The sequence below is a fragment of the Nilaparvata lugens genome, chromosome 6, assembly GCF_014356525.2.
Source record: "Nilaparvata lugens isolate BPH chromosome 6, ASM1435652v1, whole genome shotgun sequence".
Lineage (NCBI taxonomy): Eukaryota > Metazoa > Arthropoda > Insecta > Hemiptera > Delphacidae > Nilaparvata > Nilaparvata lugens.
In genome coordinates, this window is record NC_052509.1 from 22,239,283 (window position 1) to 22,255,338 (window position 16,056).

The 16,056-nt window shown below is 35.8% G+C and overlaps 1 protein-coding gene across 1 annotated transcript in view; it reads right to left on the reverse strand.

The window, feature by feature from the left end:
* LOC111049935 (muscle M-line assembly protein unc-89) overlaps window positions 1–16,056 on the reverse strand; it is a 316,788-nt gene that overhangs the window by 165,980 nt on the left and 134,752 nt on the right. The window contains 5 exon segments of the mRNA XM_039431390.1: window positions 4,137–4,269; window positions 10,251–10,493; window positions 13,062–13,329; window positions 14,547–14,716; window positions 15,752–16,008. Coding sequence (XP_039287324.1) covers window positions 4,137–4,269; window positions 10,251–10,493; window positions 13,062–13,329; window positions 14,547–14,716; window positions 15,752–16,008 — 1,071 coding nt within the window.

Sequence of the window (16,056 nt, forward strand, 5' to 3'; positions counted from 1 at the left end):
TCAACTTTAGGGATTTTTGGGGAGAAGAGTTTCTTGGTCTCATTTCATACGCCCTAAAGGGATGCACTCCATTTGTGTCCTATTAATTTGAAGAATGTTATTTTACAGATCAAATTATAAAACATGAGTAATAATATGAATGCAGAGTTCCGTAACCATTCATAAGTCCTTTTACGTGGAAGGATTCCATTCTCAGATCAATTTGACTTTTCAAAAAACTTCATTTTTATAAAATTTTAGATATACCGTGAAGTATAAATCAATAATTTCTGTCAAGAGTTTCCTGTTTGTCCTGATCTGGTTTGGCTTTGCAACCTATCTCTCTCCTGCTCGGTCCACTAATTCACTCTATTCGCAGGGAATCAATTGAATATCAGACCATTTGGTCAGGAAAACGAAAACTTTCCGGAATGTGGAGTTTCCAGTTGCTTGACCAGCGAGCGTCAATCTCAGTACAGTGAAATAAAGGCCACCTTTCCACCGCACACTATATTCAAAGCTCAACTTCTCCGGCTTATAAACTTATCGACAGAAAGATGTTAAATCTCGGGTTGAATAACTGTTCCCTCTGGTAGAAGCATCGGCTACATTGGTTTGACAACTGGTTCTAGTTGCATTCGAATGCTGAAGTAATGAATGCAGACGTTTATTTCCAGTCGCACTGACACACGTACATAATAAGATATGAACGTCAACTTTATTTATTTTATTGAACAGGCAAATAAATTGCTTTCAATAACAGTTGGCCTCCCTTACCCGAGCCAATTAAGATGTAATTCTCCTTCTGATTTTGCGCCTCTAAACACATATAATATGATAGTAAACATAACTTTCTCATTGTATCATAGAATTAATGTGCTATCTGAAGTTTATGTTTCATTCATTGCATCCTCTCTTCACTAAGCTCAATCTGAGTGGATTTTTATTAGATGTTTGTCAACTCTCGATATAAAGCCGTACATAGCTTCCATCCAGTGTTGGATTCGCAGTAGTTTATCTAGTAGTTCTAAAGATCTCTAGAGGGATAAAAGAGGGGAAATTATTAGAAGAATTATGAAGCTTATCAATCTGTAAATTAAAATGGTCTAGATGATAACGTCTTGATAAAATAATAATAATATCGAGTGACCTGGCTGGCTCAGGTCTGGTGTCAGAGTTTTCAGGTCGCAACTGATCAATTTCAGGGCCTCTGACATGACCTAACGACTGCTTTCTAGGCAGCCGGGACCGACGGCTTAACGTGTCCATCCGAAACACGTCTTGATAAGTACATTTCTACTGTTGTGATTTTGAATGAGTTTTTTCACTCAGGAATTATCAATGTACCTTGTCGAAATTTGGATAGAATACAAGATATCCCAATCTAAACTATTTTTAGAATATTGCCTACTCTACAGTGTTTCTATGTTGTCTAATACTGTAATATTACACGCTGTATTCTTGTACATTGCGAGAGTTCCTGAAACAGTCTTGAATTGTTTTTGTACTGATGTATGTATAATTGTACGAATTCAGCATCCAGCTTAAACATTTTCAGTTTGCCCTGTTATTGATCCGTATCATTGTCGTCAGGTCTGAAACAGTCGTTTTATGTACTGTATTCGACTATATTCAATGGAGCTCATTGATGTTCCAATCATACTTTATTCTAAAAATTGTGTGCAGAAAATCAAAGTGAAATTAATATAATTGATATTCATTATGAATAGAGATCGGAGACACTGAACATGAGCATATGATCGAAAATTGAATTAATAATTGAAAATATTTGAAGCCCTACCTTCAGCCCGTCTCTGAGACAGAATATCTCAGGCTCCGGGTCCCCGACCACTTCGCACATCAGGATGACTGTGTCTCCCTCCACAGCATCCGTTGAACGTGGCTTCATCGTGAACATGGGAACTTGCGAGTATCTGTAACACATACATCACAAACAAAATAATCACAAACTTATGTTTAGAAGTGAGCAATAATAGTATATTTTATAATTGTACAGGAATACTAACTTGAGAGAAAATAACCACAATTCATTTTGTTTTAGTTGGAAAAATATTCGCAAAACAATTTTAGAAGGGATAAGGTGACCGATCTATGGAGGATTGGAAAATAAATTATTCAAGTAGAAAGGAAAACACATTGGATTAAGTAATTGATAACTATAAGTATTTTGACACGGCTAACAGCTTTCTTTCGTGCTTGCGAGAGATGTATGTATCCGTTCTTGAAGCCAACTCCATCAAGAAACGCTGAAAATAATTGAGTCACCACCAGGACTGCGGATGTGAGCACCAAGCCAACTTGATAGCCCCAAGCCGAATCCCAGTGCATAGCATTGGGTACTTTTGTTATTTGGAATGGGAAATGTGGCAGATGAACATTAATCAAATCAAACTGGCTTTAACTCAATCGACTCGCCAATTAGGCACGAGGGCTTTCCAGTTCCATATAAGTATTTATATCCAAAATAGTAGACAATAATAAAGGCATGAATGAGCCGTGATTGCTATCAAGGCTTCGGCACTGTTAGGCATTAGTCACTCTCTCAATGAATGCTATTTGTTTCTTTCAGCTCGTGCTTTATTCATATACCTGCTTTCTTTACAACGTGCAATGAATCAATAATTTCTGTCAAGAGTTTCCTGTTTGTCCTGATCTGGTTTGGCTTTGCAACCTATCTCTCTCCTGCTCGGTCCACTAATTCACTCTATTCGCAGGGAATCAATTGAATATCAGACCATTTGGTCAGGAAAACGAAAACTTTCCGGAATGTGGAGTTTCCAGTTGCTTGACCAGCGAGCGTCAATCTCAGTACAGTGAAATAAAGGCCACCTTTCCACCGCACACTATATTCAAAGCTCAACTTCTCCGGCTTATAAACTTATCGACAGAAAGATGTTAAATCTCGGGTTGAATAACTGTTCCCTCTGGTAGAAGCATCGGCTACATTGGTTTGACAACTGGTTCTAGTTGCATTCGAATGCTGAAGTAATGAATGCAGACGTTTATTTCCAGTCGCACTGACACACGTACATAATAAGATATGAACGTCAACTTTATTTATTTTATTGAACAGGCAAATAAATTGCTTTCAATAACAGTTGGCCTCCCTTACCCGAGCCAATTAAGATGTAATTCTCCTTCTGATTTTGCGCCTCTAAACACATATAATATGATAGTAAACATAACTTTCTCATTGTATCATAGAATTAATGTGCTATCTGAAGTTTATGTTTCATTCATTGCATCCTCTCTTCACTAAGCTCAATCTGAGTGGATTTTTATTAGATGTTTGTCAACTCTCGATATAAAGCCGTACATAGCTTCCATCCAGTGTTGGATTCGCAGTAGTTTATCTAGTAGTTCTAAAGATCTCTAGAGGGATAAAAGAGGGGAAATTATTAGAAGAATTATGAAGCTTATCAATCTGTAAATTAAAATGGTCTAGATGATAACGTCTTGATAAAATAATAATAATATCGAGTGACCTGGCTGGCTCAGGTCTGGTGTCAGAGTTTTCAGGTCGCAACTGATCAATTTCAGGGCCTCTGACATGACCTAACGACTGCTTTCTAGGCAGCCGGGACCGACGGCTTAACGTGTCCATCCGAAACACGTCTTGATAAGTACATTTCTACTGTTGTGATTTTGAATGAGTTTTTTTCACTCAGGAATTATCAATGTACCTTGTCGAAATTTGGATAGAATACAAGATATCCCAATCTAAACTATTTTTAGAATATTGCCTACTCTACAGTGTTTCTATGTTGTCTAATACTGTAATATTACACGCTGTATTCTTGTACATTGCGAGAGTTCCTGAAACAGTCTTGAATTGTTTTTGTACTGATGTATGTATAATTGTACGAATTCAGCATCCAGCTTAAACATTTTCAGTTTGCCCTGTTATTGATCCGTATCATTGTCGTCAGGTCTGAAACAGTCGTTTTATGTACTGTATTCGACTATATTCAATGGAGCTCATTGATGTTCCAATCATACTTTATTCTAAAATTGTGTGCAGAAAATCAAAGTGAAATTAATATAATTGATATTCATTATGAATAGAGATCGGAGACACTGAACATGAGCATATGATCGAAAATTGAATTAATAATTGAAAATATTTGAAGCCCTACCTTCAGCCCGTCTCTGAGACAGAATATCTCAGGCTCCGGGTCCCCGACCACTTCGCACATCAGGATGACTGTGTCTCCCTCCACAGCATCCGTTGAACGTGGCTTCATCGTGAACATGGGAACTTGCGAGTATCTGTAACACATACATCACAAACAAAATAATCACAAACTTATGTTTAGAAGTGAGCAATAATAGTATATTTTATAATTGTACAGGAATACTAACTTGAGAGAAAATAACCACAATTCATTTTGTTTTAGTTGGAAAAATATTCGCAAAACAATTTTAGAAGGGATAAGGTGACCGATCTATGGAGGATTGGAAAATAAATTATTCAAGTAGAAAGGAAAACACATTGGATTAAGTAATTGATAACTATAAGTATTTTGACACGGCTAACAGCTTTCTTTCGTGCTTGCGAGAGATGTATGTATCCGTTCTTGAAGCCAACTCCATCAAGAAACGCTGAAAATAATTGAGTCACCACCAGGACTGCGGATGTGAGCACCAAGCCAACTTGATAGCCCCAAGCCGAATCCCAGTGCATAGCATTGGGTACTTTTGTTATTTGGAATGGGAAATGTGGCAGATGAACATTAATCAAATCAAACTGGCTTTAACTCAATCGACTCGCCAATTAGGCACGAGGGCTTTCCAGTTCCATATAAGTATTTATATCCAAAATAGTAGACAATAATAAAGGCATGAATGAGCCGTGATTGCTATCAAGGCTTCGGCACTGTTAGGCATTAGTCACTCTCTCAATGAATGCTATTTGTTTCTTTCAGCTCGTGCTTTATTCATATACCTGCTTTCTTTACAACGTGCAATGAATCAAATTTCAACTGTACTGTATACAAATTCCTGTATAAGCAAACTCCAACAATACTCTATAGAATGATATCCATGCAAAAATCTGAATATTATACTCATTTATAAGAAATACTTTATGTACGCAATCAATTTGTGAAAACTATTTATGCAAGAATATTTTTGGGAGAATCTTGATAAGTCGTCATGTTACAGATGGTACAAGTATTAATTTTGTAACCTTAAACACATTTCTCATTTCTATTCCGGGTTTATTGTGTTTTTTATTTGATTCAACACATTTTTCATTTGAGGATTTGACAGAAACAATAAAGTCGAAAGATTGTACTAAGATTAAAAGGTCATTCTGTGAGTTAGTATAAATGTAGAGTTTGAACCATGTATATGTAAACCATATACGGTACTATGTACATAGTACAAGAAACAAGTGACAAATAAAACGCTATTTGGGCTTGGTGGATAGACCTTGAAGGCTTGAAAATACAAATTGATCTCAATTTTTACGTGGGCTAGAATATTTTATCATGCTTCCAAGTGTAAAGAATGTTCAGGTCATTTAGTGTACTAGCAGAGCATTTAATTTGAGAGCTGATAAAAATTGAAAATGTCTCCTAAGCTACTTTCACACATCATCATCATCTTCACTTCAGGTATTAGGTTTATTAATGAACCTGTTCCGGTACCATTTCGTTTCACACTCTAACCAACGCGACGAAGTTGTCATTGCTAATCATATCGATGATCTTGAAGAGCAGGTTACAAACTTAGATTTACCAATCACTGATCAATTTCATTTCCATCCAATCTCAGAAGAAGACACTTTCAGAGCAATTCAACGTATTCATAGTAATGCTACGGGTGTAGACAAAATTCCTATTAAATTTATCAAGAAAATGTTATTTGCTGTTTTACCAACCATTACATACATTTTTAACAAGTCACTTGAAGAAGGCATTTTCCCTGAAAACTGGAAGTTTGCTCTGGTTTGCCCTCTAAATAAAGTTCCATCACCCAATAAAGTTGAGGATTTTAGACCAATCAGTATTTTACCTGCATTGTCCAAAGTGCTAGAAAGACTCATTCATGCTCAAGTTGTAAAATTTCTAGACAACAATAGTAAGCTTCATAACTTTCAATCAGGCTTTAGAAAATTCCATTCAACTGAGACAGCTCTGCTTCGTGTCACTGATGATATAAGGTTAGCTATGGACCAAAGAAAATGCACCATCCTCACCCTATTTGATTTTTCTAAAGCATTCGATACTGTTGATCATACAGTCCTTCTGAATAAGTTGGCTATTCTTGGTTTCAGTCACAACTCGTTAGTTTGGTTTAAATCCTATCTATTAGGTAGGAAACAATGTGTATCTGTCGGTGACAAAAAGTCTACTTGGAAAAACGTTATGCATGGAGTACCACAAGGTTCAATTTTAGGCCCTCTCCTCTTCACTTTGTATGCTAATGACCTTTCTTCCATTATCAAATTCTCCAGTTTCCATACCTATGCAGACGACCTTCAAATCTATTTAAGCTGTCCCATAACAAAAATTAATGGAACAGTTGGAATAATGAATCAGGATATCAATTCGATAGTGGAATGGACAAAGAAAAATGGCCTCAAGCTTAATCCCATCAAAACACAACCCATTATAATTGGATATTCTCGTCTTATAAACAATATTGACCTTGAATCGATTCACAAAATTAATGTAGACGGTAATGACATTCCTTACTGTAGCTCAGTTAAAAATTTAGGCATTATTATGAATAATACTCTTGACTGGTCAGAACAAGTGAACAAAACTTGTAAAAAGGTATTCTCAGCCATGCATGCATTGAAGAAAATGCACGATATTCTCCCTAGAAACATTAAATTATTATTGGTTCAATCTCTCATCTTCCCACATTTAATGTATTGTAATTCTGTTCTTAACGATATGCAAGTCACTCTGAATGATAAACTACAGCGTTGCCAAAATTATTGTCTACGTTTCGTCTACTCTCTCCAACGCCATGATCATATCACCCCAGCCCACATTGCTAGTTCAACATTGAAGCTTCCTGATCAAAGGCTTTTTCGAATAGTCAAGCTTGTTAGAGATATCTTGAAATATGGTAATCCGAACTATTTTAAAGATGATTTCAAATTTGTCTCTGAAGGTAGGAGGATAGATGCTTCACATACTAGAACCGGAGAAAGTACTTTAAGGATACCTAATCATCGAACTACTATCTTCACAAAATCCTTCTTAATCAGTGCCTGTCGTGCATGGAATACACTTCCTGTTTCTATCAGGTCTATCGAGAGCCGAGCGAGCTTCATCCTGACTTTAAAAAAACATATTTTGGAACAAATGACTGAAACTGTCCGGCCCTAGAACGATCACATGACAACCATCCCTCACCCATTCCACCAATATAAAACTTTAAACCATGTTATAGAACGAATTATATATATATATATATATATATATATATATATATATATATATATATATTATATAAACTCATGTTATTTCAATTATCCACTGCATACTGCTGTATATTACTGAAAGTTGATAACCCTGATCTTCTTTCAGCCTACTTCATTTTATTAATCAATTATTTGATCTTATCTACCTATATAATTATTTTACTTTATCAATTTTCTGTTTTTTTCTCTTTAATATTCATATTAAAACTTTTACAATATTTCCATTAATAAATAAATCCTTAGTTTAAATAACGACCACTTCGCACATCAGGATGACTGTGTCTCCCTCCACAGCATCCGTTGAACGTGGCTTCATCGTGAACATGGAACTTGCGAGTATCTGTAACACATACATCACAAACAAAATAATCACAAACTTATGTTTAGAAGTGAGCAATAATAGTATATTTTATAATTGTACAGGAATACTAACTTGAGAGAAAATAACCACAAGTCATTTTGTTTTAGTTGGAAAAATATTCGCAAAACAATTTTAGAAGGGATAAGGTGACCGATCTATGGAGGATTGGAAAATAAATTATTCAAGTAGAAAGGAAAACACATTGGATTAAGTAATTGATAACTATAAGTATTTTGACACGGCTAACAGCTTTCTTTCGTGCTTGCGAGAGATGTATGTATCCGTTCTTGAAGCCAACTCCATCAAGAAACGCTGAAAATAATTAAGTCACCACCAGGACTGCGGATGTGAGCACCAAGCCAACTTGATAGCCCCAAGCCAAATCCCAGTGCATAGCATTGGGTACTTTTGTTATTTGGAATGGGAAATGTGGCAGATGAACATTAATCAAATCAAACTGGCTTTAACTCAATCGACTCGCCAATTAGGCACGAGGGCTTTCCAGTTCCATATAAGTATTTATATCCAAAATAGTAGACAATAATAAAGGCATGAATGAGCCGTGATTGCTATCAAGGCTTCGGCACTGTTAGGCATTAGTCACTCTCTCAATGAATGCTATTTGTTTCTTTCAGCTCGTGCTTTATTCATATACCTGCTTTCTTTACAACACGCAATGAATCAAATTTCAACTGTACTGTATACAAATTCCTGTATAAGCAAACTCCAACAATACTCTATAGAATGATATCCATGCAAAAATCTGAATATTATACTCATTTATAAGAAATACTTTATGTACGCAATCAATTTGTGAAAACTATTTATGCAAGAATACTTTTGGGAGAATCTTGATAAGTCGTCATGTTACAGATGGTACAAGTATTAATTTTGTAACCTTAAACACATTTCTCATTTCTATTCCGGGTTTATTGTGTTTTTTATTTGATTCAACACATTTTTCATTTGAGGATTTGACAGAAACCATAAAGTCGAAAGATTTTACTAAGATTAAAAGGTCATTCTGTGAGTTAGTATAAATGTAGAGTTTGAACCATGTATATGTAAACCATATACGGTACTATGTACATAGTACAAGAAACAAGTGACAAATAAAACGCTATTTGGGCTTGGAGGCTTGAAAATACAAATTGATCTCAATTTTTACGTGGGCTAGAATATTTTATCATGCTTCCAAGTGTAAAGAATGTTCAGGTCATTTAGTGTATGTACTAGCAGAGCATTTAATTTGAGAGCTGATAAAAATTAAAAATGTCTCCTAAGCTACTTTCACACATCATCATCATCTTCACTTCAGGTATTAGGTTTATTAATGAACCTGTTCCGGTACCCATCTCTTTCTTGGTCTCCCTACATCTCTTTTTCCTGTAGGTCTATAGTTTTGGACTACAACGGGAATTCTTCCAGGTGGCATTCTATCCAAATGACTGCACCAGTTGCGTCTATTTTGAATAATTCTTTCATGTAGAGGAGCAACCAATAAAACCTGTCTTATAGCAGTATTTCTGATTCTATCAACTCTAGTGCAGCCAAATACACTCCTTAGAAACCTCATTTCTGCAGCTTGAATTCGACTGTTCATTCTACGTGTGTGAATCCAATTCTCACTTCCATATAGGAGAGTAGGAACTGCAATGGTATTATAGAACTTTATTCTGGTTTCTTGTCTTGATTTATTTTTGAGGTTTAGTATAGTGCCACATATAAGCTACTTCCACTAATAATCTTAATTCGTAATGTCGAATTCTTACACTTCCTTCCTTCGTCTTTCAATTTATTGCCAATGGGAAGCTTGAACGAGTTCTCATAACTGAAGAGTAAATGGGAATCCTAGAAGAAACCTAGAGCCGTTTTTGGTTTTAAATTTCAATTATTGCACAGTACAGTATTTACATAAACTAGCCAACCATACTTGTCGAACATACTGCTTCAAGTAATTGAATGAATGCTTGTTCACTTTCTTAATGAGGGCTACTCGTATTTATGTAAAAATTGAAAATTGGATTATCCTTAATTCAACTTTATTTTATTTCTCACGACATGTATCGACTTATAATGTTATTTTCTCACTTGAAAATGAAAAGTCGAAATATCTCGTGAGAAATGAATCAAGTTGAAAAAAGGGTACTTTGGTTTTTTAATTTTTACTTGAATACTCATACTTACTAGAATGAATGAGACTTGTGTATTGGAACACCTGAGGAAAGCGTAGTTTTTCTCTTGAGGTTCCAAAGCATGAATTCCATTTATTCGATTGTAGTGCGTGTCGTACAATACTTTGTTTGAATTATTCAAATTTCTCAAATAATTGAGGCACCTTGAAATTGCATTTATTTTCAATTTGACAAGTATCACATACAAATCATCCATGCAACTACTGTGATTGTATTAAAGTCTGCTTTCATGAAAGAATTGAAAATGACTCACGGTAATGCATTTTCAGCGATTTGGTTGTTGACGTCAGCTGATGAGGTGGGCACAGACGTGAGCCGTGGTGTGACCGTGACTTGACACACGCACTCGCAGCGACCGACTTCGTTGGTGGCTGTACACGTATACGTGCCTGCGTCACGTGACGTCACGTCGGCCAGCGTGAACTCCACGTGGCCCTCCTTGTCCAGAGTGCACGTGAGTCTACGTGATTGTCGGAGTCTTGTGCCATCTCTGTGCCTGCCAAGTCAAAAACGATGAGAGGTGAAAATGTTGAAAAAAGGAGAACTTTCGTATTTTTTTTTTATACAATATCTGCTTACATACAGAGAGAAACCAAGTGATAAGGTTGCGATAAAAACTGAAGCATCTACATAAGTTTCATACCGTTCCCTATTCGCGTTGCTATCACCATAGAGAAAATATACTTATTTCGTTTGAAAGGTACCTACTAGTAATTTTGTAAAATAAGATTTCTTATATTTTTCAATTATTCACATTTCATTTCATTTTTATTTTTATGAGTCTTATATTCCATCGCCGGATATTCGATTGTCTCTGCTAACACACTCAGAATGGACAAAACAATTAGTTGTGTGTTAAAGAGAGCAATAATAACTTTAAAAATCTGGTCCGCCATCTTGGATCCGCCATTTTGAATACAACTTTATTTTTTTAAATAGGAAGGTGGTCATGCAATACATGATTTTAATACGGAATTTCAAGGAAAAATGAATGGCAAGAACCGCACATCGATATCGCAAAACGTTCAGAAGATATTCACATTATCAATCAGTACCAAGCAAATCAGAAATGAAATACATAAGTGGTATTGATTAATAATGTGAATATCTTCTAAACGGTTCAAGATATCGATGTGCGGTTTTCGCCATTCATTTTTTCTTAAAATTCCGTTTCGAAATCATCATTACCACCTTCCTATCTTAAAAAATAAAGTTGCATTCAAAATGGCGGACCATATTTTTAAAGTCATAGTAAGGTAGTATTTTTAATTCGAGTAACATCCCCAATCACACCCACCTTGGAATCACTTCTTTTTATGAGATACTAAGCCGTTCTCAGACTTTTTTCTCTCTTTTCTGCTTTGAATAGTATTGATTAATAATGTGAATATTTCCGAAACGGTTTGAGATATCGATATGCGGTTTTCACCATTCATTTTTTCTTCAAATCCCTATCGAAATCATGTATCGCACGACCACCTTCCTATTTGAAAAAATGAAGTTGCATTCAATATGGCGGATCCAAGATGGCGGACCAGATTTTTAAAGTCATTATAAAGTAGTTTTTTCAATTTGAGTAGGATCCCCAATCACACCCACCGTCAAATTATCTTTGTGTATGAGATATTAAGCCGTTCTCGGACTTTTCACCCACCCTGTATACAAAATATTACAAGAGTAGCCTACTAATAATTTTCTAAATTGAATTCATTATATTTTTCAATTATTTAATTAAAAAACGCACATTTCATTTCATGCTAATTTTTTTGTTAAGTCTTATGCTATCTCATTGCCTGGCAATGAGATTAGAAATTTCGAAGGCGATGGTTGAATGAAAATCATACCAAGTTGAGATATTTGAACAACATATTATCTTAATTGCCAATGTGAAAACTGAATATTTATGAAAAATTTAATTTTAATTTTTTACTTGTCGAATATTTCATTTATATCGAATTTAGATAAATAGGTACATATTGGTTACAATTTGCGGATGTTAGCTTACATCATCTCCATCAGTTGAATACGTTATATTCTATCGTCGGGTTGTACCTATATATCAGTGAATAAAAATACAGCTGTTGTTTTATAGAGTAACTTTAAGTTTCTTTTCAAGTTTTGAAATTTTTAATATTATTAATACATTTTTCAGTTATCAGTGGTGATTCCCACGGTATATAGAAGAAGATTTTCATCTAAATACCGTGGTGATTCCTATTTATATCAGTGAATAAAAATACAGCTGTTGTTTTAAAGAGTAACTTTGAGTTCCTTTTCAAGTTTTGAAATTTTTAATATTATTAATACATTTTTCAGTTATCAGTGGTGATTTAGTGAAGTATTCTTATTTAAATTGGTTTTCAACTCTTCTCAATTCTAAACTCCTAGTTTATAAATATATTTTGGACTAAAAATTGGACAAAAATCATGAACCGTGTAAACATAGGCCTAACCTATTTTTGGACAATTTCTATATAAATTTTGGAAAGGAACAGTTTTGGGCTTTAAGCCTGTTGTTCCCCCCCCCCCAATCATTCATAGTAAGTTGACAATGATATTGTAGCCTATGTATTATATATGAATGTATGAATATTATGCCCATCAGTTCTAATGAGAATATTGATACACGCTCAGCCATGCTATGCTGACTGGCAACAGTCCAATCACAACTCATGCAAATTATATTTTCAACGAGTCGGTCACTTTCACTGTCACTAATGTGCGCCAATCCATCTGAAGGCATCAAATAGACTTCTTCAATTATAAATCAAATAATTGCAGTAATTTTCAATATATTTGTTATAAATATGTTTGTTGGTTGTATTTTACTTGTGAGTTATATAATTACAAGAATTGCATGATGAATTTTTCCAGCTTTTAAGGCTTCAAGTTGCGACTTCTTAATTATATGAATCGAATGATTGCAGTAATTTAAAAAAAAATGTTGTAGATATGTTTGTTGCTTTTATTTCACTTGTGAATTATATAATTACAAGAATTGTATGATGATTTTTCTTATGAATAAATAAAATAAATAATTCGTTATTTTAATATGTTCACTAACCACATGATATCGACAGAAGGGTAGGCCTCGACGGTAGCCCTGAGCCTGAGTGTTGCCCCCTCGCGGACAGTGGCCTGCCTCTCTATGTCAGCCAGGAACGCGGGTGCAATGTAGTCCTTGATGCCGCGATCGACCACCAACCGGCACGTGCAGGCCACGGATCCGTGCTCGTTGCGTGCCTCGGCCGTGTACTCGCCGGCATCCTCCATCCGTGACCGCGATATCTCAAGTGTCACGAAACCTTGTTCCGAACAGAACCGGAAGTGCTCTGCAAAAAGAGTAATTCAATTATTTTTTTTTATTTAGGTATTCTTTCAAAATAATATATAGTTGAGTGAATTCCTAAGGCTGGCCACTAACGGTTGAACGAGCATGCACATCACATACACAGTCAACTTGCATTGTATTTGTCATTACAGATGTCATCACAGCGAAACTCTTCGAGCAAAAATTTTTGAATTCAGGTTTTTGTATTTCCAAGTTGTTTATTTTTTCTTCGCTGCTCTATTAAGGGTTGAATTTATTGTTTTTATATCATTGTTATTTATTGTTTATTGTTATTAATTGTATTTTACGTTGGAATCCTCTCGCTGATTTAGTGTATGTGCATGCACGTTCAACCGTTAGTAGTGGCCAGTTTAATGTAGCGATAGGCTGCACTAAAGGAGTGATCCAGGCAGTTTCCATCGTACAATATCAGCAGTGTTTCATTTATTTTTATAGGGATACTTAACTAATACAAGGGTGCCCCCCCAAAGTCCATGAACGCACACCCATGAGATTGGAGAAAAAAATCAGCTGCTACCTCCAAATAGAATTGAAAAACCAAAATGTCGTCGATAATCATGCTAAACACTACTGGCCTTTTCTTTAGCCTCCCCGCCAAGAATTTTGAGAACGCAGTCTGCGTCCAAGCCCAATCTCTTTGGGTACCCCTGACTTATAGTCCTTTAATTTGATAGACTAGTATTCTTCTTCGTTTTTTTTTTTGTAAGACGTGTAGCTAGTCTTAGCCACCTGTCATTATCAAGTGTAACATTTATTCAATTTTTCCAAACTACTGGTGTCATGAAAAAAAGGAAAGGGTACTACTAAAGAGGATATGAGGATATGATACTATCTTATCATAATTATGTTACTTTGATATTGTATCTTTTCTATGGTACTAGTCTATCGAATCAAAAAGAAAAAAAATGAACCGTATTATATAGAATACAATATAAAGTCTGGAGATCTACATATTTTCGAACACAGATCTAGATCAATCACAGAAAGTGTAAATCTAGATTCTCAAACACAACACCAGAAGTTTCATTGAATGTTTGGAATTGACCAATTTCTATTAACATGTGCACCAGTTCTGTTAATATATCTCTGTTGACATGTTACGTTATTAATAATGGAGAACAGGAGTGAGTAGAACTAATGAATTTTATGAAATAACAAATATGAATATTAATAATATTGATAGAAATGATAAGTTACCATCAGATTTAATTTCAGATCCATCCTTGAGCCAGGTGATATTGGGAGCTGGGAAGCCAACAACCTGACAAGTGAGTCTTATTGGGTAAGACACCTCAATGCGACGATCTCTCAGCCTCAGAGAGAATTGCGGAGGTGAATCTAGAGTTGTTAGGTCGTCCTCTTGAACCCTGTTAACAAAATTTGATACAAGTTTTAGGAAGAATCAACTTCTCAAGAATTAGAATTTATAAAATTTATAAAATTCTTCAAAATTCTCCGGAGTGTCAATTACAGTCAATATTATCTTGTAAATAACAGTTAATGTATTATTCTTGATATGACAATCGCCTTAAATGAGGAATAATTATTATTGAAAAAACGTATTTTTCCCAGAGCACAGTTTGACCCATAAGCACAGTGTGTGCACTACCGAAAATTTTTTAAAGAAAGTAGGTTTAATCGAGACCTTCCTCAAAACATCTATATCGTCGTCCAAAGTCCGACCAACAAAATTTAAGATTTGATTCTCTAACCAACAAACAATCAAAGTTGTAAGATTGTGTAAAATTGAGACTCTCTCAAATAATTTTCAATCAAACCGCAGATCTAATGGTACAATTTCATCCCCGATATTCTTTTTTGCTGGATAGGGTTGGAGGGTCGAAAGGAGATTCAACGTTTTTGACAAACTCGCAAAAAGATGTTTCCTTTCGAATATCACATCTCTCAGAATCATGATTTGTACTAATCATCTGGTCATTGTTATCAAAAGAACGGGAAGAATTTCTACTTTATACTGGTTTTACAACATTCGTGATGCAACTTAGACCAGCCACTAACTTAACGTTTCATCGGATGTTTTCGTCTGACAGCCGAACAGTGTTCTATAACAGATGAGCTGCAACTACAGCTTACAAACTACAGTGCACACCTTCGTCGCAAGTAACTGCCACCAGAGACAAACGAATATCCGTTTCTCTAGTATTATCCAGTATTACTTTATAATACTCTATACTCTAGTAATACATTAGTATTTCGTTTCTCTATGCTGCCACTAACGTTTAGGCTTTCGGCTGTACAGTCAAATCGTACATGAGAAACGTTACGTTAGTGACCAGCTTTAGTACTACTATTGTAGGCTGACAATTCATTCTCGAAACCGTTCAAATACAATGGAAACTCTACACTCTACACCATGAATCAAAACTCCCAATCATCTCGACCTTCTGAGCCGATCAGCAGCCTTGAGCAGTTTGGCGTCGTGTACAACGAGGAGTCGCGCGAAGGTAGAAGCGCGTCCCAGTTTGCTGGCGGCCTCACACACGTAGCGACCGGAGTCGCGCGGCTGCAGGTCCCTGATGAGCAGACTGCACACGCTGTCTCGGCGACTCACCAGCAGCCGGTCGCAGGCGCGGCGGGCCATCGCCACCTCCTTGCCGTCGTGGAACCAGCGGATGTCGGGTGGAGGATCACCTCGCACCTACAAAATTAAATATTGATATTGCAAATGGTTCAAGTTATCCAACTG